Raw genomic sequence first — 27989 nt, forward strand, 5'->3', positions numbered from 1 at the left:
GAATGCCATTTCAAAATAAGTCTGTCATTGGGACAGACCCCTTTAAGGACACCTATAAGATGACAGGTGCTGATTATAGTGAATAGTAGCCCACATGCCACATCCAGGGGCACTGTTGCAGAAAGGATCCATGATGAGATCTGTTCTCACCTAATTCGGCTAAGATGGGCCTCTATTTTGCATATTGCACACAACTGCTGCTAGTTAATGATGATTAACAAATGCAATGGCACAGTAGGTTGCACATACACATAGCAGTCCATGTTGTGTGGTTCTCGCTGCAAGTTAAAGGCCTTAAAGGCCCATATACATTCATTCAAATGACCGCAAATGAGCGATAATCGTTGCGTGTAAATGCTACCATTGTGCGCTTTCCGTCTGAACGATGATTTTAAGATGAACTTAAAATACATCGTTCCGGCGCAGAGAGCTAAAGTATCTCTCAACAGACCGCATGCTGTGTTCTCAGCGGGAGACAGGAGATTACATTGTATTCTTCTGGCAGCCCCAATGAGAACAATGCAGTTGTGTGCAGAGTTCAGCATGTGGGCTGGGCTCTGCAGACAGCTGCTGGAGGCCCTTTCACATGCAAACAAAGATGATAAAGTGTTAATGGACACCAGTGTCCATTAACACTTTATGCAAAACGATCACTAAAACTTTCAATCTTTTGAAAGATTATCTTTGGGTGTAAATGGTTCTTTAGCTTACTGCAAATCGCTGCAGCTTTGTGACATAGTTGTCAGCCACACGGCAAGTACAGGTGAAGCAAATCGATTCAATGTGCTTCACCTGTGAAAGGAGAAACGTCAAAAACAGAGTTAAAGTGCCATGTTTTGCAAGAAGTTCACATGCATTGAGAACTATTTGGCACACAACCACTATGAATATGTGCAAGGAGTAGATCCAAAAGGAAGAAAAAGTGTAAACAAAGGGCTGATACTCCTCTCTATTGTACCCCTCAATATATACAACTGTATTTTGTAACCAGTTACCTAAAAACTTACTGTAATAATCTAATAACCAGATTTCCTGTTCTATTTTCTGTGATCCTGTGGCTAACTGGAAACTATTCTTCTATCACATTATATAAGGCAATGGTTTAAGGAACTTACACAAGGCACTGTAATCATATCTGTGAACTGTGTCTATGATGGAAAGGAAATGCTTTTTACGAATATTTATGTTAATATAAGAATAAATCACTGATATTTTGGGTGAATTTGTTCCTTTCCAAACCGACCTAAAGTTTATCATGTTGATGATTCATTGACATTTCACAGCAATTCAATGCTGATGTGTCTGACTAAGCAGAGTAATTCGTGGAGAATGTTGTGGCGATGCCAATCCTCTTAAGGAAAAATGATTTACTAGAACAAGAGGCGATTGATTGCATGTGGCTAGACCCAGGAAAAGGAGATCAATTGCAATTCATTCTAGCTCCACAATTACAACTGCCAAAACCCACATGGAATATAAATAAATGTAGCAAATAGTTTAGAATCCGAATAGTTAAATAATACATTGTAACAAGGATGGCAGTGACATATCACACTGCAGGACGCAGTCTGCCATTCACTACTGCGAGGAGCTCACCACTACAGTACTATACTGGCAGGCCAAGGTCTCTACAGAAAACCCTGTGGACTTGTAGAATGGATTGCAATCTCTGGGGTTTAATCTTTAACAGGTGGAAACAGAAGCTGATGGAAAGAACGTAGTATACATTTTATTGGCAGCTCTTTTATCTACTGGTTCCTCTGAAGTATAAAAGATGGCATGAACATCTAAAACCTGAACGGACTACCGCTATGGTTACAAAGCTGGTTGGAACGCTCATCGCGCAGAAAGTAAAACCATGTTCATATGTTGTGGATCTTATGCCCTATTCACATGCCCCCATGTGCCAGACTCAAGAGCTGAACTGGTGACCCTGGCACATCCATGCCTTAACCCTTACAATCCAATTTCCTTGCCACGCACACACTCCCCAGCTCTTATATTTGGTGGGAAAGCACTTTGCGGATTCCTTGAAATTACTCAACAAAAAACACATAAAAATTATCTGTCCTGATGATTTTATTAGCAATTTTTTGAAAGTTAAATGCGAGTTAATATGTATGTTACATATATACGTACATTTTATATAGATGTATATCCATATAATATATTCTATAGTATAATGATATATGTATATTACGCTATGCAGAGGGGAGGACCATCATCCGAGTTCTTCTCTACGCATGTATATTTCAGTATGCAGAAGAGAACTCTGAAGTCGGACCTCTCCTCTGCATAGTGTTAGAAACATGTCAGACCTCGCCCAACATGGGAGCTATGCAGGAAAATCTCAATGTTGAATTAAGTCCGACACTGGATTGGAAAGGGTTTAATAGATGGGCATTCATTTGAATGGCAGCAAGTAATTCCACTAAAGTGGTTGCCCATGGTGGCTGTTTTGCTGAAGGGTGCAGTGAGTGATCTAGTGAACCATTTATCGTTCATCGTACAGTCGCTGGCACATTTGAAAAGTTTTTTTAAACTATATTGTTCGGTCTACAACCACTTTTAAGGCCCTTTTCCTATCTGCATCTAAGATTTCCATCACAAACGTAGGACTTATACCTTTAACAGATGTCACTGGCATCTGCACTCCTAGACTGTTAATGTGGGGGGAAAGTACTGTATGGTATATTTTTATTTAAGGGATGCCTCTGCATGCAATAGAGCAGTAAAACAGCGAACGCTGATGGAAACCACCCGAATGGAAGCCAAAATGGAGACTTCCTGGCACATACGGTAAAAGTAAACTAAAGACATAATGTGAAAGGAGCCTAATCTGGTTTTATTGCGCAACGTTTAAAAAGAAAAGAAAAAAAAAAAAGTTTCTACAATTTCTCTTCCGCAGTTTGCTATGGAAAGCGCAGCCCCCTGTCCAAGAGCGGAGAATCATAGCGATTCTACGCTGTTGGGACTCAAACCGCGTCATGCCGCGATTCTCCACAGTGAACCTATCTATCAGATAGTGCTCTGCGGTAAACCTATCAGTTCTCTCCCCTGCTCCCTGGCGGCGGAATACCGCTAGCAATATTCCGCCTCGCCCGTGGACAGGGGGCCTTAAGAAACTAGTGCATTTTGTAACAACTGATAACATCATTTTATGTTTGGTGCAATTAGACCACTTAATGGAAAATTTAATTTGATGACATTACAGTTTGGACAATTCAGATAATCTCTGCGCTATTGGATGTACAAATTCTATACATTTATGTATTCAACACAGACTGCATATAATCATGACATGAGCAGAAGCACAAGAACAGATGCTCTGAACAGGAGAGACATCTTATATAGATCGATAGATAGATATGTCCATGTGAATTAACAATGTCCCTGCTCGTACGTATGCAGTACGCATGCAAGTTGTGTAGTCTGTAGTCTGCATTATGTGAATGAATGAACCTAACAATAGTAATGTAACTCAAATTATAAAGCACTAATACAAATCCAAGCTGGATCCTCTGTTCCTAAATCAGAAAGTGGAATCTGACACTAGACTTAGAGGGGTTTTCCAGGCAAAACTACTATTGATGACCTATCTTCAGAAGTGATCAGCTGGGTTCCGCCACCCTGTGTAGTGGGCAGTAATTGTAATTGCAAATGCAGTTCCTCTGTGATTTCAATTATAGCTGCACCTGCAGTAACAAGCACCAGCCACTACACAAAATTCGGAGCAGCTGCTTCTGCTACAACCCCTGTGTGTAGCGGCGCTGACAGCATGCGCCCACTCTGATTGGCCAGTTTCCCGAGCAGCAGACCTCGGCCGATCAGCTATTAATGACCTATCCTGAAGATAGCTCATCAATAGTATTTGTGCTGGGAAAACCCCTTTATGGGACCCATATGATCAGTTTTAATCTGCAGGGAAACCTAGCAATAGCTGTACAATGTTTCTGCATCGCCACCATCTGGGAAATTTAGTATTACACTACTCCTTCATATAAATGTGTTGTCTGTGTAAACATAGGACATGTACACTAGAACCAGAAACCCTCCTTGTAATGGCTTTCTACTTCGGCTAAATATGAGCATTGTGAACAGAGGAGCTTCCAATGAACTCAGAATGCCCTAAAAAGGTAAATGAAAATTAGTTCTATAAACGAGACAATCCATTTAATGCCACAAAGAACAAAAAATAAGTAGCAATTAAGCAGTATTGGAGTGAATGTCAATATGGCTGCAAGTCATCGACAACTTACTTCTCCCTGAAGGTATCCTTCTCCTGTTCGCTCCACATGTTCATGACCTGTCGCTCCTTGTACACCTTCATGGGATCGTCCATCAGGCCATTCATGTTAATAAACTTGATGCGCTGCTGCTCTGCATCAAACAGCATGGGGGGAATGACTGCCAGCTGACGCATCTGTCTCTCCAGGTTCTATAAGAAAGTCACAATGGTCAAGAAGATAGAACAAGTACAGAGCAAACAGGAGCAAGAACATTGTACAACCTGCAAATTGATTTTTTTCATATAATTGATAATATATATATATTAGTGTAGTTGCAGATTGCGCTATTTGTTCTGTTAAAAAAAATACAACAATCCAATGGAACGGAAGCAAACGCAAAGTTTTCAGTTTTTTTCGTTTATTTTGAAATCCTATTAAAATCAAATGGTAAAAAAACAAAAACGTTTAATTCTATTTCTCTGCTCCAAAAACGAAACAGAGACAGAAAGCCATAATGCAGATGTGAATGAGCCCTAAAACTAAAGAGGTACACCAACCATACAGGGAAGGGGAGGGGGGGGTGGGGGGGGGGAGATTGGGGGCTCCTTGACTGACCCCACTGCGGAATTCCGCTTGCGGAGCCAGTCATGGCCATGGGCACTAGGCCTTATGTTGGAAATTATATGAACTTCATTATGTATTCAAAACTGAATTCAGCATAGTAATGTGGAACATCATGTTGTGTGTTCATTTCAAAATCTAAATCAAGCCGTTGCCATTATCAGTGCTTCCACTTACAATCATATCCACATTGTAATAGAACGGTTGATCAAAAAAAATTCTCTGCACAGACTGTCTATTTTGGAAAAACAAACAAAACCGGCGTGTGTATAATAATTTGGAACACAATGCACACAAATGCATCCACCCCACAGCTGAGAGCTGAATAGATCGGTGCGGGTTTCCAGCCTCTGGACGCAGACAAGAAGGTTTTCATTTAGTGCTCGCAAATAAAGATTTGAAAATGGAAATTAATTTGCAAAAACCATAAGAGGACATACTGAAATTATATTGAAACGGTCATTTACAATTCTAACAACTTATGCTTACATGATTGCTAGCAAAACTGATATTTTTTTTATGGGTATTAGTGTATCTTGACGCCACCGGAAGCTAGAGGTTTAACAGGGAAAACGCCCCTGTCACACCCCTAGCTCCCGATTGGGCCAAGAAGCTATGGTCCTGGAATGAGCTGAAGTGCATGGGGAAGCGGAGTAGTGAGTGAGGAGGGCTCAGTGTCAGTTAGCTGTTGCTCATCCGAAGCGCTGTAAGCGGCTCTCCCCCGTCCTCCCAGCTGTCGTCCTCCTACTTCTGCTGTCTGAGGCAGTGTGCAGGGGGTGCATGTCTGAAATTCTCGGCCTCCGCTGCTGCTCTGCTGCTGCTGTGGGTGTACGGGCCGCCGCTGTGTCCTGGCAGATGGCGACCGGGAGTAAGGAAAGCGAGGGGGGAGGTGATGTTGGGGGGGGGAGAGGGGGGCCTTCAGCCGCACCGCGGGGAAAGGCGGTTCACAGCCCTGTGGGTTTCCTGATGGCCACCTCGCTCAGTGCTGTCACACACAGTGGGGTGCATTGCTCTTGGCTGCTACCAGAGAGGCCTTTTCAGCTACGCCAATGCGCGCCTCCTGTGCGGGCCACCAAAAACAGGTGTGCAGACCTCCATTACTTTAAGCGGGGAGTGTTATTTTGGCCAGACAGCGGGGAGGGCGTTTCAGCTCCCCTGCATAGCAGCAGGGTCCGTTCCTGTGGCCGGGCGAGGCGAGTGGGTTTTAGTTGTCCCAATGCGCTGCTCGGCAATAAACCAAGGTAAAGGAATCCCTACATTTCTGCTGCAGCCTTAGCTTACTGGGCTGCCAGGACCTGCTGCACAGCAAGCTCTTCCAGCCAATCATGTACAGTGGGGCGTCAACTCCCTGTCAATGTTGACTCCACCAGTACATCCTGGTGGCGACAAGATACACAAATGCCTGCTTTATGTAGAATGACATTTTTGTGCAGAAAATTCACTAAAAAAAAAAAATATATTGGCCATTGCGGGGGGCGGGGGGGGGGGGGCTCCCTTCCTCTTAACTTGCTGTCCACTGCATAATAAGTGATCTTATTTCTGTTACCCAAGACAGAGAACAGAAGTAGGCGGAGAATGGATCATCCTGCCTATTTAAAGTCTACGGGAGCAGAGGGGAGGGGAAAGGAGAAAAGAAGAAGAGACTCACAGACATGCTTTTAGAGGTAATGGAGAGTTATTTAGGCCGCCTGCAGACAGCCGGATCAGATCCCCTGCGAGAATTCTCGCAGCAGGATGCGGGCCCGTGCCCCTGCAGAGACCTGCAGCTCACTTGCTCCTGGCATTTTCTGTCTCTGCTATGCACTGGCTGCCAGTCAGCGCAGAGCGGAGCTGGCCCGTCACTACTGACATTTCTGTGCGGGCCTCTGCGAGACCCGCACAGAAATAGAACATGCAGCGATTTGTTTTCCGTGCATGTTTTCATGCGGACAAATCGCGGCTGTGTGCATAGGATTTCTTTTTGTAATGCAATCCTATGCAAGCGGGCAGGGCGGAACTTCTGCTGTAAATCCCGACGTGGAATTTCCGCCCGTGTGCAGGGGGCCTATTACTCTTATTAATTCACATCTCCACTGCCCAGTACTGCTGTACACTATCCTACATGACAACATGTATCTCTTGTGTTACAGGCAGAGCAGAATCTGCATTTCTCTGTACATAGTGCATAGAAGACGACATAACAGAAGGCTCCCCCCACTAGTCAAAAATAGTCTTAGTCCTCATGCACACACGGGAGCTTATTCAGAAAAGCTTTATTTATTTAAAACCAGAAAACCTCTAAGTAGATATAGCTGATAGTTTCATCATTAGAGATGAGCGAACGCGTTCGTCCGAGCTTGATATTCGTGCGAATATTAGGGTGTTCGGGATGTTCGTTATTCGTGACGAACACCATGCGGTGTTCTGGTTACTTTCACTTCCTTCCCTGAGACGTTAGCGCGCTTTTCTGGCCAATTGAAAGACAGGGAAGGCATTACAACTTCCCCCTGCAACGTTTAAGCCCTATACCACCCCCCTGCTGTGAGTGGCTGGCGAGATCAGGTGTTCGCCTAATATAAAAGTCGGCCCCTCCCGCGGCTCGCCTCAGATGCGGTGTGAGTTAGATGAGGGACAGTGCTGTTTATACCGGAGCTGCTGTAGGGAAAGAATTGGTAGTTAGTGTAGGCTTCAAGACCCCCCAAAGGTCCTTATTAGGGCCACTGATAGCTGTGTGTTGGCTGCTGTTAGCAGTGGGATTTTTTTTTTTTTCTCAAAATCGCCTCTGCAGACCGTTGCACCTGGCATTAGGGACAGAAGTGCTGCATAGGCAGGGAGAGTGTTAGGAGTGAGTGTAGCCTTCAAGAACCTCAACGGTCCTTTCTAGGGCCATATTTATCCGTGTGCAGTACTGTCCAGGCTGCTGTTGGCTGTGCTGCATTTTTTTTGGGCTTCTCAAAATCGCCTCTGCAGAGCATTGCACCCTCCATTGATACTGCAGGGAAAGAATTGTATAGGCAGGGCCACAACACAGTTATTATTCATAGAATATACGCAGTGCTGCCTGTTGGTGGGAAAAAACTGAAAACAAATCTATTTGTCCAGCCTGTGTCCGTCCTTACGCCTGTGTAGACGTGTGAGCTGCGTGAAAAACATTGCTAAATCATACGCAGCCAGCTACGCTTTACTGCTGGGTTCGCCATTTGCTTTCCTTAATTGGGAAAAAAAAATACCTGCTCTCCAAGAGTTATAATAACTCTGCTACCCTCACGTTCTGTGACACATAAGCAGGGACACAGCGCAGTTATTAAACTTCGCAGGTTCATTGAATATACGCAGTGCTGCCTGTTGGTGGGAAAAAACTGAAAACAAATCTATTTGTCCAGCCTGTGTCCGTCCTTACGCCTGTGTAGACGTGTGAGCTGCGTGAAAAACATTGCTAAATCATACGCACCCAGCTACGCTTTACTGCTGGGTTCGCCATTTGCTTTCCTTAATTGGGAAAAAAAAATACCTGCTCTCCAAGAGTTATAATAACTCTGCTACCCTCACGTTCTGTGACACATAAGCAGGGACACAGCGCAGTTATTAAACTTCGCAGGTTCATTGAATATACGCAGTGCTGCCTGTTGGTGGGAAAAAACTGAAAACAAATCTATTTGTCCAGCCTGTGTCCGTCCTTACGCCTGTGTAGACGTGTGAGCTGCGTGAAAAACATTGCTAAATCATACGCACCCAGCTACGCTTTACTGCTGGGTTCGCCATTTGCTTTCCTTAATTGGGAAAAAAAAATACCTGCTCTCCAAGAGTTATAATAACTCTGCTACCCTCACGTTCTGTGACACATAAGCAGGGACACAGCGCAGTTATTAAACTTCGCAGGTTCATTGAATATACGCAGTGCTGCCTGTTGGTGGGAAAAAACTGAAAACAAATCTATTTGTCCAGCCTGTGTCCGTCCTTACGCCTGTGTAGACGTGTGAGCTGCGTGAAAAACATTGCTAAATCATACGCACCCAGCTACGCTTTACTGCTGGGTTCGCCATTTGCTTTCCTTAATTGGGAAAAAAAAATACCTGCTCTCCAAGAGTTATAATAACTCTGCTACCCTCACGTTCTGTGACACATAAGCAGGGACACAGCGCAGTTATTAAACTTCGCAGGTTCATTGAATATACGCAGTGCTGCCTGTTGGTGGGAAAAAACTGAAAACAAATCTATTTGTCCAGCCTGTGTCCGTCCTTACGCCTGTGTAGACGTGTGAGCTGCGTGAAAAACATTGCTAAATCATACGCACCCAGCTACGCTTTACTGCTGGGTTCGCCATTTGCTTTCCTTAATTGGGAAAAAAAAATACCTGCTCTCCAAGAGTTATAATAACTCTGCTACCCTCACGTTCTGTGACACATAAGCAGGGACACAGCGCAGTTATTAAACTTCGCAGGTTCATTGAATATACGCAGTGCTGCCTGTTGGTGGGAAAAAACTGAAAACAAATCTATTTGTCCAGCCTGTGTCCGTCCTTACGCCTGTGTAGACGTGTGAGCTGCGTGAAAAACATTGCTAAATCATACGCACCCAGCTACGCTTTACTGCTGGGTTCGCCATTTGCTTTCCTTAATTGGGAAAAAAAAATACCTGCTCTCCAAGAGTTATAATAACTCTGCTACCCTCACGTTCTGTGACACATAAGCAGGGACACAGCACAGTTATTAAACTTAGATAATTCATTCACTAGAGGCAGTGGGGCCTTTCGTTTTCCAAAAAGGGCAAAAATTATATTTGGCCTGCAGTCTTGCGCCAATTTATTTCCTGCCTGGGAAATCTAATCACTGGTAATACAGCATGCTGAGGGGTAGGGGTAAGCCTAGAGGACGTGGACGTGGACGTGGCCGAGGACGCGGAGGGCCAAGTGAGGGTGTGGGCACAGGCCAAGCTCCTGATCCAGGTGTGTCGCAGCTGTCTGCTGCGCGATTAGGAGAGAGGCACGTTTCTGGCGTCCCCACATTCATCGCCCAATTAATGGGTCCACGCGGGAGACGGTTATTAGAAAATGAGCAGTGTGAGCAGGTCCTGTCCTGGATGGCAGAAAGTGCTTCGAGCAACCTATCGTCTACCCGCAGTTCTGCGCCGTCCACTGCTGCCAATCCGAATCCTCTGTCTGCTGCTCCTCCTTCCTCCCAGCCTCCTCAGTCCACTACAATGACACCTGCTCAGGAGCGGGAACACTCCCAGGAACTGTTCTCGGGCCCCTGCTTAGATTGGGCAGCAGCGGTTCCTCTCCCACCAGAGGAGTTTATCGTCACTGATGCCCAACCATTCGAAAGTTCCCGGGGTCCGGGGGAAGAGGCTGGGGACTTCCGCCAACTGTCTCAACAACTTTCTGTGGGTGAGGAGGACGATGACGATCAGACACAGTTGTCTTGCAGTGAGGTAGTAGTAAGGGCAGTAAGTCCCAGGGAGCAGCGCACAGAGGATTCGGAGGAAGAGCAGCAGGACGATGAGGTGACTGACCCCACCTGGTGTGCAACGCTTACTCAGGAGGACAGGTCTTCAGAGGGGGAGTCAAGGGCATCAGCAGGGCAGGTTGCAAGAGGCAGTGCGGTGGCCAGGGGTAGAGGCAGGGCCAGACCGAATAATCCACCAAGTGTTTCCCAAAGCGCCCCCTCGCGCCATGCCACCCTGCGTAGGCCGAGGTGCTCTAAGGTCTGGCAGTTTTTCACAGAGACGCCTGACGACCGACGAACAGTGGTGTGCAACCTTTGTCGCGCAAAGCTCAGCCGGGGAGCCAACACCAACAGCCTCACCACCACCACCATGCGCAGACATATGATGGCCAAGCACCCCGCAAGGTGGGACAAAGGCCGTTCACCGTCTCCGGTTTGCACCCCTGCCTCTCCCCCTGTGCCCCAACCTGCCACTGAGATGCAACCCCCCTCTCAGGACACAGGCACTACCGCCTCATGGCCTGCACCCACACCCTCATCTCCGCTGTCCTCGGCCCCATCCAGCAGTGTAGTTCAGCGCACCGTTCAGCCGTCGCTTGCGCAAGTGTTCGAGCGCAAGCGCAAGTACGCCGCCACGCACCCGCACGCTCAAACGTTAACCGTCCGCATCGCAAAATTCATCAGCCTTGAGATGCTGCCGTATAGGGTTGTGGAAACGGAGTCCTTCAAAAGTATCATGGAGGCGGCGGCCCCGCGCTACTCAGTTCCCAGTCGCCACTACTTTTCCCGATGTGCCGTCCCAGCCCTGCACGACCACGTCTCCCGCAACATTGTGCGCGCCCTCACCAACGCGGTTACTGCCACGGTCCACTTAACTACGGACACGTGGACAAGCACAGGCGGGCAGGGCCACTACATCTCCCTGACGGCACATTGGGTGAATTTAGTGGAGGCTGGGACAGAGTCAGAGCCTGGGACCGCTCACGTCCTACCCACCCCCAGAATTGCGGGCCCCAGCTCGGTGCTGGTATCTGCGGAGGTGTATGCTTCCTCCACTAAAGCACCCTCCTCCTCCTCCTCCTCCTCTGTCTCACAATCAAGATGTGTTAGCAGCAGCATGTCGCCAGCAGTCGGTGTCGCGCGGTGTGGCAGCACAGCGGTGGGCAAGCGTCAGCAGGCCGTGCTGAAACTACTCAGCTTAGGCGATAAGAGGCACACGGCCCACGAACTGCTGCAGGGTCTGACACAGCAGACCGACCGCTGGCTTGCGCCGCTGAGCCTCCAACCGGGCATGGTCGTGTGTGACAACGGCCGTAACCTGGTGGCGGCTCTGCAGCTTGGCAGCCTCACGCACGTGCCATGCCTGGCCCACGTCTTTAATTTGGTGGTTCAGCGGTTTCTGAAAAGCTACCCACGCTTGTCAGACCTGCTCGTAAAGGCGCGCCGGCTCTGCGCACATTTCCGCAAGTCCCACACGGACGCTGCCACCCTGCGCACCCTGCAACATCACTTTAAGCTGCCAGTGCACCGACTGCTGTGCGACGTGCCCACACGGTGGAACTCTACGCTCCACATGTTGGCCAGGCTCTATGAACAACGGAGAGCTATAGTCGAATACCAACTCCAACATGGGCGGCGCAGTGGGAGTCAGCCTCCTCAATTCCTTTCAGAAGAGTGGGCCTGGTTGGCAGACATCTGCCATGTCCTTGGTAATTTTGAGGAGTCTACCCAGGTGGTGAGCGGCGATGCTACAATCATTAGCGTCACCATTCCTCTGCTATGCATCTTGAGAAATTCCCTGCAAACCATAAAGGCAGCTGCTTTGCGCTCGGAAACGGGGGCGGGGGAAGACAGTATGCCGCTGGATAGTCAGGGCACCCTCCTGTCTATTTCTCAGCGCGTACAGGAGGAGGAGGAGGAGCATGAGGAGGAGGGGGAAGAGACAGCTTGGCCCGCTGCTGACGGTACACCGGCTGATTGCCTGTCATCCTTTCAGCGTGTATGGCCTGAGGAGGAGGAGGAGGAGGAGGATCCTGAAAGTGATCTTCCTAGTGAAGACAGCCATGTGTTGCGTACAGGTACCCTGGCACACATGGCTGACTTCATGTTAGGATGCCTTTCTCGTGACCCTCGCGTTGCACGCATTCTGGCCACTACGGATTACTGGGTGTACACACTGCTCGATCCACGGTATAAGGAGAACCTGCCCACTCTCATTCCCGAAGAGGAAAGGGGTTCGAGAGTGTTGCTATACCACAGGACCCTTGCGGACAAGCTGATGGTAAAATTCCCAGCCGACAGCGCTAGTGGCAGAAGGCGCAGTTCCGAGGGCCATGTTGCAGGGGATGTGCGTAGATCGAGCAGCATGTACATCCCAGGCAGTGCAACAGTCTTTAAGGGCCTGGCCAGCTTTATGGCTCCCCACCAAGACTGTGTCACCGCTCCCCAGTCACGGCTGAGTCGGCGGGAGCACTGCAAAAGGATGGTGAGGGAGTACGTAGCGGATCGCACGACCATCCTTGGTGACGCCTCTGCCCCCTACAACTACTGGGTGTCGAAGCTGGACACGTGGCCTGAACTAGCCCTGTATGCCCTTGAGGTGCTTGCTTGTCCTGCGGCTAGCGTGTTGTCGGAGAGGGTGTTTAGTGCGGCTGGGGGAATCATCACAGATAAGCGTAGCCGCTTGTCAACCGACAGTGCCGACAGGCTAACACTCATCAAGATGAACAAAGGCTGGATTTCGCCAGACTTCTGTTCTCCACCAGCGGACAGCAGCGATACGTAAGCAATACGTAGGCTGCACCCGCGGATGGAAGCTACGTTCTCTCTCACCATCCAAAACGGGGACATTTCTGCTTCATCAATCTGTGTCTAATATTCCTCCTCCTCCTCCTCCTGCTCCTCCTCCTGAAACCTCACGTAATCACGCTGAACGGGCAATTTTTCTTAGGGCCACAAGGCTCACTCAAATAATTTTTCTGAACAATTTTTATAAGTTTCAATGCGCTTAAAAGCATTGGAACTTTAACTTGAACCAATTTTTCGTTACACTGGGCTGCCTCCAGGCCTAGTTACCACTTAAGCCACATTAACCAAAGCGATTAATGGGTTTCACCTGCCCTCTTGGCTGGCCATGGCCAATTTTTGGGATGTACATTAGTACTGTTGATACAGCAATTTTTGTGGGCCCTCGCCTACAGTGTAATCAAATTAATTTTTAGCCCACCTGCATTACAGCTGACGTTACCTCAGCTGTGTTGGGCAATGCAATGGGATATTTTTGTGTACCGCCGGTGGGTTCCAGGGAGCCACCCATGCTGTAGGTGCACACTGAGTTTTTAATACTTCTGTACACTTCTAAAGAACCCGTCTGACTGGGGCATGCAGTGTGGGCCGAAGCCCACCTGTATTACGCACGACATTACTACCTCAGCTGTGTTGGGCAATGCAATGGGATATTTCTATGTACCGCCGGTGGCTTCCTGGCACCCACCCAGGCAGTGGGTCCACAGGGAGTTAAACCTACATGTGTCCACTTGTAAAGAACCCCAGTCTGACTGGGGCATGCAGTGTGGGCCGAAGCCCACCTGCATTACGCACGACATTACTACCTCAGCTGTGTTGGGCAATGCAATGGGATATTTTTGTGTACCGCCGGTGGGTTCCAGGGAGCCACCCATGCTGTAGGTGCACACTGAGTTTTTAATACTTCTGTACACTTCTAAAGAACCCGTCTGACTGGGGCATGCAGTGTGGGCCGAAGCCCACCTGTATTACGCACGACATTACTACCTCAGCTGTGTTGGGCAATGCAATGGGATATTTCTATGTACCGCCGGTGGCTTCCTGGCACCCACCCAGGCAGTGGGTCCACAGGGAGTTAAACCTACATGTGTCCACTTGTAAAGAACCCCAGTCTGACTGGGGCATGCAGTGTGGGCCGAAGCCCACCTGCATTAACCCTTTCCAGTCCACTGTGTGACCTGTGAAGACATTAGGGTTTAAGGCTGTACAGCTCCGTTGTTGGTAGACGTCCGTCGGGGTTCTCTTACTGTATATTGCCAGCCTCTCTGCTGTCGGAGCCTATCCTACGTGTCAGCTCATGCAGTACTGGCTTTAGCCAGCATATAGCGCCGTTGTATAACAGCAGAAAAAGAGTAAGCCCCCTAGGAAAACCATATACAAATTGGATTGGAAAGGGTTAAGCACAACATTACTACCTCAGCTGTGTTGGGCAATGCAATGGGATATTTCTATGTACCGCCGGTGGCTTCCTGGCACCCACCCATGCTGTAGGTGCACACGGAGTTTTTACTACATCTGTACACTTATAAAGAACCCCAGTCAGACTGGGGCATGCAGTGTGGGCCGAAGCCCACCTGCATTAAGCACGACATTACTACCTCAGCTGTGTTGGGCAATGCAATGGGATATTTCTGTGTACCGCCAGTGGGTTCCAGGGAGCCACCCATGCTGTGGGTCGACAGGGACTTCACAATAGGGAGTTGTACCTGCCTGTGTCTATGAATTAAAAAGCCCGGTCTGACTGGGGCATGCAGACACCTTGACAGAATGAATAGTGTGTGGCACATAGGTTCCCCATTGCTATGCCCACGTGTGCAGCTCCTGATGGCGGTGGCACAGGATTCTATTTCTCATTGCTTCTGTACAGCATTGTGGGCTATCGCTCCGCCACTTTTAAAGAGGGTCGCTGCCTAGCCGTGCCAACCTCTGCAGTGTGTGCCTGCGGTCCCTCGTCATGGCAGACGCAATTCTAAATAGACATGAGCGTGGTGTGGCATGAGGGCAGCTGAAGGCTGCGCAGGGACACTTTGGTGTGCGCTGTGGGGGGGAGGGGGGGCGGTTGGGCAGCATGTAACCCAGGAGAAGTGTCAGTGGAGTGTCATGCAGGCAGTGATTGTGCTTTGTTGGAGGTAGTGTGGTGCTTAGCAAAGGTATGCCATGCTAATGAGGGCTTTTCAGAAGTAAAAGTTGTTGGGAGGGGGGGGGCCCACTCTTGCCGGTATTGTGGCTTAATAGTGGGACCTGGGAACTTGAGATGCAGCCCAACATGTAGCCCCTCGCCTGCCCTATCCGTCACTGTGTCATTCCCATCACTTTCCTGAATTGCCCAGATTTTCACACATGAAAACCTTAGCGAGCATCGGCGAAATACAAAAATGTTCCGGTCGCCCATTGACTTCAATGGGGTTCGTTGTTCGAAACGAACCCTCGAGCATCACGGGAAGTTCGTTACGAATAACGAACACCCGAACATTTTGGTGTTCGCTCATCTCTATTCATCATCCAATGCAGTGTATTACAGCGTATCAGAGGGCACAACTATTTTAGTACCACTACTTCTGGTGCCATTTGTTTTCTTTTAGGGTCTTCTACAAGATAACCGTTTGATTTGACCAGTAGCTGAAACCTTTGTGTAGGCCTGACTAGACCTAAAACCTCATTTGTACAATGTGGTTTGACGATAATCCGGTGTCATTGCAGCAGACATCATTGTTATTCTAATAGAACACTTTACTTTTAGACAGATTTTGGCAGTCACCCAGATCTGAATGACAATTACAATAAATACTAAATTATTCTCTCACAAAATGTATCATTTTTATGTCAAAACTTCTCATTATCATTGTAAAAGCAATGTCACACTGAAATACATTTCTTTTATTTCTGAAATGTTCCCAGTATGAAAAACCTGTTATATAGATTTTCCCAAATTATTCTATTAAATGATATCTCCCATTATTTGCACAACAATTCCTGTGGTGAGGTTCTTCGGGGCGCACCATTAAATTGCCATGGGCCTCATTCATCAGGAGCTGATCTGGTCTGATGGATTGACACGGGTGACAATGCCAGGTTTTCTGCTGGGATGTTAATGCTGGAACAATATACAATTCTCATTTATCACAGCTGTCGGTCTTAAAATATTTTATTCCCCTTTTGTTCTTACTCAAGTTGCCATTAAAAGGTACACGTTAGTAACTTCTGTATGTGTGCAACCTACACAACTGACAAACATCTCCAAGTTCTCTCTTTTTCTCTCATTTCTATATATATTTATTTGCGGGTGGGATGACTAGCAGAACCTGAAGAGAGCCTGTAACGGCAAAGATTAAAATCTCAAAATCAAGGGGCATTCGAAGAGCCACCCTGCTCTAGGGGTGGGCAATATGGCCTAAAATTAAAATCTCAATGTTTCGCAAACTTTTCTTGATGTACAGTAAATGCATATATATTTTTTTGTAAAACAAAGACATTTTTCTACATAAGGGAATCATGAAAAATGAAAATCATGCCTCATTAAAACAGCAATTTGAGTTCATTTGATTCATCGCCCAGCCCTACCTCGTTCTGATTCCAGAAGTGCAAGAACTCCTCTTTAGAGTCAACTAATCAGGTCCATATTGTAGGATTGTCCTACAAGAAGCAGGACTGGTGGAAAGTTTGAAAAAAGTTTTACCTTCCAGTGTCAATTTACAATAGGAAGAGCCAATGTCCTCCAACCTCCTCCCCATCCTTACCAATGTGTTCATCCAGGTCCCAACACATTTTTCAACCTTTCACTGACTACTGGCATCTCCCCTTCATCCTTTAAAAATACAGCCATCAAACCCATCCTTAAGAAGCCTTCCTTCTATCCATGCTCTCTGATCAGCGATCGACACATCTTGATACTCTTGTGACAAGAGTTCTGCCAACAACTTGTCCACCTTGGACTGTAAAGCATGATATTTTATGTAAAATATCCTTCAGTGCTGGAGATTTCCTGTTGTGGATCACAAATATTCTGCTAATGCTCCACACAATCTCCGGTCTTCGCAAGACCTCTTCTGCTCTCCTCTAGTCTACTCTTTGCACAATTATCTCGAAGACTTCTCCCGTGTGTCACCTATACTCTGCAACCCGCTACTCCAACACACAGACTCTAGGCTACCTTAGAAAGCTTCAAAAAGAACATGAAAACCTACTTCCTCAGAGAAGCCTACAACCTGAAGCAGTCCTACTGCTGCAACCATAAGACGAATTTCTACCCTCACCTACTGCCTCTCTTGTAGATTGTAAGCCCTCGTGGGCAGGGTCCTCACTACCGCTGTATCAGTTTGTAATTCATTTAGTTTATGTTGACTGTTTCTGTTTTACATATGTAACGCATTTAAACCCCCATGATTAAGATGAACAGCTCTGGAGCACAAAAAGCTCAGCTAATAAATGGAATATTGTGCAGATTGAGAGCAGAAATGTTAATGAGCAGATAAAAACATTCAGAACATTAATCACAGGGAAGGTCAACTAGGATATTTATCTATATCAATGAAACAACCAATTAAAGAGGAGGTATTCCAAACTCAAAGAAATGGTATATTACTAGAGTACGGCATGACTTTGTGATGGGGAAGCGGGCGGGAGGAAAATCGGAGCTCTCGGATCACACTGATTGTCAGGATGAAGGGGTTTAATTGCTGTTTTCATTCACGTGAACAGGCCGTGTTGCAGTTCTTGGCACAGCCAAAGGACATGAGTGCTGCTATGTAAGGAAAATGTTTAGGACGTGTTTACACTGGGAGGAAATGCTGCGGAATGTCCACAGTGGAAATCCCAATGCAAATTCCACAATATTTCCAAAATCTGCAGCATACCCACAGCTGATTGTCAGAAGGTACAGTGCTCAACTCTGGAGTCTTCGGCTGTCAGTGCACTCTCCCCCCCCCCCCACAGATATCCGGCAGACTGTAGCAGGCGCAACGTTGCTGGTCGGGCACGGCACTTCTGTGGAATTTTGGCTGCAGACATTCCGCAGCATTTCCGCCCCATGTAAACATACCCTTAAGGGGACATTAGCACTAACCAGGTGCTGTGGTGCTTTTCCCTAATAATCAGTGGGGGACCCAGAAGTCAGACCCTCATAATCAAAGAATAATGGCATATTATAGCAAAAAGATTGGATTACCCATCTTTTTTTATGCAATTTCAGGTAGAATTGTAAACCGTTTTCCTAATTAAATCTCTTTCAGAAATAATAATACCAAATTTAATTAATTGGATTTAATTATTTTTTCAATTAAATTTCAGTAGATTGAAGGATTTGTTTGCACATTTCGGCAATACCTTAGACTTAGGAGTGTACTGTATTCTAACACTGGACACTGCGGCGAGGAAATAAAGCAGAAGGAATCCTTACCTCCTGCTCGGAGAGGCCGTCAATGATTTCTGACACTTCATGCTCACTGCGTGCAGCAGATAAGGACAGACCGCTTCCCCTTTGTCCTACCCTGCTGAGAGATGGAATTGAAATGTTCAGCCATGTGTAGTGATGCACAAGCAGGTTGTATGGATGAGCAACTTAACATAGCCACTGTAGACATTCATAGTACACTTGATACCCCAGGCTCTCACTGGATGTAATAATACTTATAAGCTAATGTTTTTCACCCTGTCTGACTTTATTTCATACGATCAGAGGTGCTGAGCAATAAAACACCGCTATAAAGAAACATGCAAATGCTAAAAGGTGAACATATTGGCAATCACAGTAGTTTGCACTTTTGTTACAGTTTTGCCATATAAAAATAGAAGTATTTAAGATACATTCCCGCATCATATTGTTCTCAATACACTAATTTCATGTTCTGTACTAATGTAAATGTGTATTCCATAGTGGCAGCTCAACAAGTAATATACTTGGTTTTTAAATTCGGCCTTCACAATGGTTGGGGAAGAAAGGCGCTGATGTCTGATCAAGACACTTACGGTGGAGTTCTACGGAACATTTGCCTTCATAAAGAAGCGGACACTAATTCACAAGAGGCCCTTTCACTGCCAAGGATACAGGAAATACATCTTCACTTTAAAGGCTTTAAGGAGTACGGCCATCTGGGATTTTAATAGTATCCACAGGTTACGCCATAATACTCTGATAGGTTAGGCTCCCGAAAGTGGGACCAACATGTATCTAGACATCGGAGCCTGGACCGGCATAGTTAGTGGCTGAGAATGCCAGGAACATCGTAGCACAGCCCGATTGGCCGATTCCATACTCTTGGCCACGGTGCACAGGGGCATTTTCTTGCCGTGAGGAGCTAAGATCGAACCCCTTTAATGCAGCCAGGATATAAAGGGCTAAAGCTTAGATCTTGCCATCATACTCATGGTGCAGCTCTCGTCTGAAGTCTGAGAGGAGGAGTTTCATCTCCTGGTTCAGGTGGCGGGTAATTAAGGGGAAGGGAAGCTAAAAGTTGATCAACCGCTCATGCGCCAATCCCAGAGCTCCTAGCTCATGCATCACCGCATTGAAAAAAGGGTAGCATTAGAGGAGATATGCCGCCCGCAGAAGGTCTGCACCGCCCACTGGACCGCTAGATAGGCATTTACATGCAGCGCAGGAGATGGTAAAACCATTTTAGAAGTATGCTTTCACTAGAATGACAAACACAGTAACGTTGTAAATGTGCATTTCTTTGTCATTTTACTGGTGTAGATGGTTTCATAGCTATAAAACTATTGCCAGGCTCCCTTTAATGCCAAAGCAATGAGGACTAGGAGAGTGATATCCAAACATTTGATCATACAAACATTTAGAACTGAGAGCACCCCAAATCAAGACGCCAAGGGATACCTTAAATAACAGCCAGCTAGAATAGTCATGGATGTACTGACTGGCAGATACATATTCCTGACCCGTTGGGTTTGCTGGCAATGCTCTCAGATTTGGCAGCATTGGACAGTAAATGTCACAGAGGACCATTTTAAACAAGTTTTGGAAAATTAATTTATTTTCTCATTTAAGTCTTTAAGCCCTCCCTGGTATGTGCCATTCTATGGCGCAGGCTGGGCAGCCAAGCCTGCTACCTACGCATAGTTGGTGTCCTTGATTGTCAACACAACAGCGGCGTTTAAATGTCTTTAACAGGACTGCCATGAATGTTTATCTATTAAGCAGTGCCTGTGGCACGGCTTTTTGAATACCTGTCAAAATATAGTGCAACACAGAAATGTTGCATTATAATGTGTAAGCAACTAAACAATTGTAAGTTTAGGTCCCCTAGGTGGACAAAACAAAAAAATTTTAAACTGCAAATACTAACTATATTAAAAGCAAAAAAAAAAAAAAGGCTGCTCCCAATCATCGCATCAAAACAAATATTAAAAATTTGCAGCACTGCGTCTGTACAAGTCTTAATTTATTGAAATATTACATTCTTAATCCTGTATTGTGAAAGCAAGCAGAAGAAAAAACAAAAACACAATGACAGAATTGCAACCTATTTGTAACCTTGTATAAAAAAAAACTGATCAAAAAGTAGAAAATTGGGTTGCCCCCGCAAAAAAAACTAGCATTCACATAGCTGCATTGATGAAAAACTGTAGATGTTAGAGGAGTCAAAAAATGGTGACTAAAAGCATTTTTTGGCCATTTTTTACTAGTACTACCTTAAAAGACTATGTAAATTTGGTATCGCTGTAAATTGTAGAGATCATAAGAACGAACTCCTTTTTACCACACCGTGAAGGCAAACATCCCCAAAAATTGCAAAAGTTACTTTTCCCCCCAATTAAAAATTTCCAGAAGTATTCCAATGCATTATGTGGTGTGCTAAATGGTATCATTGAAAAATACAACTCATCCTGCAAAAACAAGCCCTCATGTAGATATTATATGGCGCCAGAAAAGGGGGGGGGGGGGGGGATTTCTTTTTGAAAAAGGTGACCAAAAAAAAGAAGGAAAAAAAAGGGCTGCAGTGGAAAGGGGTTAACGGAGAAGTTAAGTAATTTTACTGTTCAACATACATTATTACATCACAACCTAAAATCCAGTGTGTGTGTTAGACCAACCTCTGCATGCGTTCCTGAAGCTCCCTCTGCTTGCGGATCTCAGGGAACTGCTTCTCGTAATACTCCCTTACTTTGCTCTCCTTTGCTCTTCTCCGTGGATTATTTTCAATCCGCTCCACCTTTTTCTCCCAGGCTTCCATCAACTGGTCATAACGTTGGCAGAGTTTCTGTTCCTGCACCAGAAAGAAGTGTATTTGAACATGCTGATCTTCAAATCTAACCCCAATCAAACTCACGGATCACAACCATTAAATTACAATCTGTCTAAGTTTCCCATTGCGCACTCATGTGACCAAATAACACAAAACTACTATGCATTCACAAAAGTAGTATATACGTACATCAGAAGGCATTAGCCTGTGTCCCCACTAGTATCAAAGCTACCATTAATAACAAAGTCATGACTAGTGTTGATCGTTTTGATCAGCTGGTCGATAAAATCGCCCCCATTTTAGCAAAATTGAATCTGGTAGGTCTGAACCATTTTTTGGCAAAAGTCACAGGAAAATCGAATTTCCCATAATGCCTGCTGCAGAGGTCAGCATGCAGCCAGGGCGCCTTGATGATGTCACCAAATGTGTCCTCCATCTTGTATATGTGCAGCAGTTTCATTAGACGCCTGCATTACATGACCTAGTTATACATAACACAGGCACAGTGTAACCAGTGGCCATTTTACAGAGAGGCTGTATCACGTTAATATGCCTATATAACACGTGGGCTGTTAGGTCCAGATATTCTACGGAGGATATATTACTTCTGGTGTGAAAGCAAACTTTACAGCATTGCTTTTAAAAAAGCACAACATCTGCTTTTTTCCTTGGCATAATTTTTTAGTAACTCTGCTTTTCCTTGGAGGAGGCCCGTGCTTGAGTGTTGTGTTCAACTTGCAGAATTTCTTTTTGTAAAATTGATGACATTGCTTTTAACATAAGCAGCACACCTGCGGAATTGCGTAGCATAATTTCTGGTAGCTTTACAGCGGTATCTTGGTGCTGGCCCGTGCTAGAGTTGTGTTCACCTGGCAGAATTTTAGAAATTTAAAACCAACTTCACACCTTCTGTGTTCCTTGGCGCAATTTTTGATCTAGGAGACCCTATGTGGGCCTTCTTTTGTTTTCAGTGACACTTGTGTGCAAGGAGATCTTCACCACACACCACTGTACACTATTTTTACCAATTTTAGGAAGGAGCACTGTGTTCCCCAGATGTGTGGCTGTATTCCCATGAAATTTGGGGGGCTTTGGCTGCATCGGGGGACCTTCTGGAGGGCAAAATGGTGAAACAGATTTTGAAACTGTCCGTTCAGATTCACGATGATTTTTGCGGAGTCGGCCCAATTCTGACACAGATTATTCCCCTAATCGCTCATCAATAGTTATGACATCTTTGCCAGACCAGATTTGAAATGGATACTAATTTACAGATATAAAGGCCTGAACAAGGGCCATTCTGGCCCCGATATGCATTCCCTTTGAAAGAATAAAGCCCCTACACCTGAGACATGGGTTACTGCTCCGGTTTCAGCACGCCTTGGTACCCCCTTTGTCTTCCTACATCTCTTCACTAGTGGCGGAGGCCTGTGCTGGTCTGTGGGGGGTGGCTGCTGCTAGTTTACAGTCTGTATGGGCGTTGTCCCACTGCACAACCCCTCTAGGTACAACTTTTCCTATAGTTTTTGTTTGTTTTTGTTTTTTTAATTCCAGTCCTTCTGCAACTCTGGATCACTCTTTATTAATACTGATGAATCCTGGCAGAACCCCACTGACTTATAATAGATGTGAATCAAGTTTCCGCCAGGGTTGTGTGATTTTACGTCAAGAATAGAGCTATAGACTCTGCTGCTACACCTGCCGTCTAGAAGACCAAAGTCCCAAATGATTGACAAAAAAATGCCACAGTAAACAATCTTGGGAGAATTCTGGAGTTAAACAGAATTCGGATTCTAACCCCACACAGCCTGAAAACAGCCATCATGTCCCTTCAATATCAGAGGAGCTCTTCTTGTAACACAGACGCTCTTGATATTCTTCCATGTACTGATGAACATACGGTAATTCATTTATAGTGGTCTGTTAAATGTACTGATCCCATCTCTATAGTTACAGGATCTCTAGAGGCTGATAGATGTACCAGGGCATCGGATACAGGGATCTCATCAGCCACTGCAGCTATATGCTTACTGGTATACTGCAATGACCCCCAACTCATCCCAGCAGTCGCTCCTGGAGGAATTCCATAAAGCTGGAGTCAAACATGGGAGTAGATTCAGAAAGGAGGTCAAGTATGAGCGGTAAGACTGATACTGCTCTTATTTTACATTCGAATAGGATTTTATGCCATTTTTTTTTTCATCAACCAAAGCCAGAATTGGATTCAAAAGGAATGAGAAGCATAAAGGAAGCACTTAGGCTTAGGAATGTCCGCAGCGGCACCGCACTGAAATTCTGCGAGATTCCACGGCAGAAAGGCAGCTTCAAAATCCATGCTGTCCGGCGCAGGTTTTGAAGCAGCCTCTCCGCTTGTGTGGCCATCTCTCCCCATAAAGGGGAGAGAGCGTGCAGCAAAAACTGCGCTGAAATGGACATCCCATGGATTTGCATTCTGCACGGCATGTCAGTTTTAGCGCGGCTTGTTCGCAGCGTGTGGACGAGATTTTTGCAAATCTTGCCTACTTTGCTGCTTAGGCTCAGGTTTTGGATTGCCACTGGAATTTCCGTGGGGAAAGTCCACAAGGAAATTCGGCCCCGTGTGAACCCAGCCTTATACTTCTCCTTACTGCTGGATCCACTGGGGGCTTTAGCTAACAAAAAAAACCCACCAATAACATCCACAAAAAAAGCAGCTTTTTCCCCAAAAAATGTGTATAACTACCTTGATGTTCGCAGCCACTTTGGAAAGGGAACAGTCACATTTAGGCCTACCTCACACATGCGTTTTACCGCGATTAACACAGTGTTTTGAAAGCCGTGCCAATTGCTATATAACGCTCCTATTGAAATCAATAGGGCCTGACAGACATGCGCTCGATTGTGGCGCTGGACGGCACTTTCCAGCACTGCAATTTTCCAGCGGAGTCTGTTCTATATTTGTCTACTTAGCGAACCTCATCACTTATCACAATGATGGGTTGTGCTAAAACACGGTCGGCCACAGGGAGCTGCGGCCATAAGGGAAGTAGAGTTGCTGCAAAGCGCCGCATTTGAAATTTTTATGTCTAGCAAGTCAAAGCATTGTTTAGAAACTTGGTAACCAACTACAGAAATCGCTGGATGAAACTCCTGCCTCCCAGACACAAATGTAAATACCATAGCAGTTGGCACATGGAGTGAGTCCTCCCTGCATGATTTACAAAGTGCTGTAAAAGACTGCCAGACTCTTCATAGCTCTACTGAAACAGTGCTGATAAGAAATAGGCATCTACAAAAAGAAGAACTCAAACTCCTACAGCTCATGTTACACCACATCATCTAAAATGAGATCCTCCTCATCAGCAAAGGGAGAAACAGCCAAAGTAGCTTAAAATAGTTGGTGAGGCCTGCCTGACGTGACTTGTCCGAAAAGGCAAATTCCACACTACTTGTAAAAACGTACAGTTACATCTGCCAACCATAGGCTACCTCAAAAGTTTATACATGCATATATATTATATATATACACACACACACACACACACTATATATATCTATATATATATCTATATATCTATATATACATATATACATATATACACACACACATACATATATATATACATACATATACATACATACATACATACATACATACATACACACACACACACACACACTTTTATGGAAATCTGTCAACATTTTAGAGTGCAAGTTGGGATGTTTCTCGACGTACGCACTAGAGCTCCATTTACACGCAAAGATGATCGTTCTAAATTCGCTCAAAAGACAGTTTGAGCGATCATTTTGCATAGCTACTAATGAGCACTAATTCTCTATTAGTAGCTTACTAGCTTCATTTGCATGTAAAAGAGATTCCCTTCGCTGTATGCAGATAACAGCGGGTGGTCTGTTATTTGCATACAGCTGCATTGTTCTCCTATAGGACAGCAGTTGAAAACAATGTTATTAGCGCTCCTGTGGAGAATCACAGCATGCAGTTCCTGCTATCATCTTGCCGGACAAATGATGGTTTTTATGCTGAACTAAAAATCATCATTTGGCCGAAAAGCTAATGATGGTAGCATTTACAAAGAAAGATTATCGCTCAAAAGACATCGTTTGGACAAATTTTGAGCGATAATCGTTGTGTGTAAAAGGGCCTTAAGCAAAAAAGAAAAATCTGATATGAGCAGCCATAATAAGATTCTGTGCTCCACCTTTTCCATGTGTTTTTCCTGGGCAGCAGACAACCATGGGTGAGTTCATTCCCTGCACCAGCCCTCTACCACCTTCTCTTACAACTGCTGGGAATTCACTTGTTATTGTAGGTCTATTTTTCTTGTAAACTCCTTTGCAGATTGATTTACAAATGTTCTGTCAGTGCAGCCAGAATGATAGTAAATATGCTACAATATGAGTGCTGAAGCAATAAAGCTCAAGCTGTGTACAGAGAACGAGGCCAGGCCTTCCCGTCCCCTCCCATCGCTGACAGCAGCCATATCATTTGCTTAATGAGAAGGATTTGGTAGTTTCCAGAGATAATTATCCTCCGTCATCCACCTAACTGAGTATTTTATGAGTTTGTTCTATTCTGCTTCTCCTAAAATATGAAGGGCTTCCAAATAAAAGCTCAGCAGAAATATAGTTTATGGCTTCTCCTCCGTAACAGGAAGATTTTTGCATAAGTGTTTTTTCCTATTCACATAATGGTGCCTTTCCAGCGTAAAACTGACTTTAAAGCCCCACACATTTTATAACACTGATGTGCTCAATGGCAGAAGTATCCCCTGTAGGGGGTAAAGGCCGAGAACAGGACACTCTGTATTGTAACTATTTGGACGCAGACAGAAAACAGAATTAGGTTTTTGCAGTACCGTTTGTAAAGCTGAATTTGGGTGGTTGCTGTGCACAACATTACTGGCATCGTTCTTACATGCCTTCGGTTATATAAAACTCTAAGATTAATGGGGCTTTTCAAATAAAAAAAATGCAACTGGGAGGGATGATATAAAATAAAACACAATATATTCGCCTACTAATCGCTGCCGCACGGTTTTCCATGAATTTCTTTTTCACATTGGCTTCGTCAGTGACAGATTTGTATACAAACGTGACCATTACAGCCAATGCCATCAGCGACGTCCTGTACACAGGACTACTTCATAGCCTGTGGGACCTGCATACGGGACACCACTGGGCAGAGAGCCATTTACTATTTTCCTGTCAGCTGTGGGGGAGAAGGTGATAAATAGAAAAGGTGATAAAGTCTGAGATCCCCTCCAATCCTGAAAATGGGGGTCCCATGTCCCACTCTACTAGTCACTGCGAGCTCGCTGATCCAACCCGCAGTGGCGAAGAGACTGAACGGCGCGGCGGTCGCACATGCACAATGCCACTCTACTCAATTTAATAGGACTGACAGAAATAGCCAAGAAAAAGTGCTTAACTATCTCCAGCAGTCCCACTGAAGATGAATGGACTGGTACTGCACATGTGTGACCGCCGCTCTGTTTAATCTTGTCCTCACTATGGGGGACGGGAGGAAGATAATGATTCCTCAGTGAGGACAACATGGGACCCCCTGTTCTCAGGACCAGTGGGGTTCTCAGCAGCGAGACCCCCGTTGATCAGACTTTTGTCACCTATTCTGATGCTACGTGATAAGTCAATTTTTGGTGACCCCTTTTAAAGCCAAGGCCACACACTGCGGGGTTTGGCCATACATTGAATATGTACTACGTGTAGAGCTGCTGTGGATTTCACCCTCTCATTTGAAAAGGTGAGACTGGAGCTGGAGATCCACAACTTGTAGATGAGGTTTTATAAATCGTATCCATATTGCTTGTACTATAAAATGTGGCAGACTTTCCACAGCCAGTACTGCTCCAGAAAATATGTAGACCTGTAGGCCATGTGCACATGGTGGACTTCACCGAGGATTTAACGCCAAATATATACCGATTCTGCACCAAATCCATGTCAAATCAGTGCCCAATTTACTTAGATAGGAATTTGCATTGTGGTCTCTATGACGTACATTTGTTTTCTACGCTGTGGAAAAAAGCAGTGGCATATCACTTCCTAACGCAGATTCCGCATCATGATGTTCACACGTGGATAATCCAAATTGAATCATTTTTCATCAATTTAGTATTCCATTGTGTTTGAGAAAACGTGTCATGGAAAAATAATGGACTTGTTCTGGAAACCCTAACTTGGACTGGTTTCAGTTCATTAGGCAAATCCGCATGCCTATCTGTGGCATCATCAAATGGAAATCAGAGTTAGAAATCTGCAGTAACTGCGTGGATTTCAATTTTTCATGTACAGATTTAATATGGTGTACGAGGCCTTAAAGGGAATCGGTCAGGTCCTAAATGCTCTATATGCTAAAGTTATGGGCTCCTAGGAGACTGGCGGCTGAGGTCCAGAGGTGGGATTTTTTTACTCCTCTGCCTCCTCATTTCCTCCTTGCCTGCCAACAAAGTTGCCACTCGGCGCATTGAGCAGACTTTAGCAACAGAATAGGGAGACAGGCAGGTATAATCACAATCCCAGACTCCGCATCCAACCTACTATCAGTCCATGACTTCAGTATATGGGGCATATAAAATGTGACATGCTCCCTTTAAGGAAATCTGAAATGGGGATCTATGCATGATTACCATATAATAAAGAGTCAGATTAGCACCTGCTGCAACTATAGCCAACAGGAGTTGTAGAAACTAAAG

General features: G+C 45.5%; 1 protein-coding gene across 15 annotated transcripts in view; it reads right to left on the minus strand.

Moving 5' to 3' along the window:
- Nucleotides 1–27989, minus strand: part of NCOR2 (nuclear receptor corepressor 2) — a 364680-nt gene that overhangs the window by 153887 nt on the left and 182804 nt on the right. For all 15 annotated transcript variants that reach the window (XM_066603378.1, XM_066603367.1, XM_066603368.1 and 12 more), the window contains 3 exons: nt 21125–21297; nt 18474–18567; nt 4260–4438 (listed from right to left, as the gene is read on the minus strand). In XM_066603378.1, the coding sequence (XP_066459475.1) occupies nt 4260–4438; nt 18474–18567; nt 21125–21297 (446 nt within the window). The remainder of the gene's footprint in view (nt 1–4259; nt 4439–18473; nt 18568–21124; nt 21298–27989) is intronic.

This window comes from Eleutherodactylus coqui, chromosome 5, assembly GCF_035609145.1.
Source record: "Eleutherodactylus coqui strain aEleCoq1 chromosome 5, aEleCoq1.hap1, whole genome shotgun sequence".
Classification (NCBI taxonomy): Eukaryota; Metazoa; Chordata; class Amphibia; order Anura; family Eleutherodactylidae; genus Eleutherodactylus; species Eleutherodactylus coqui.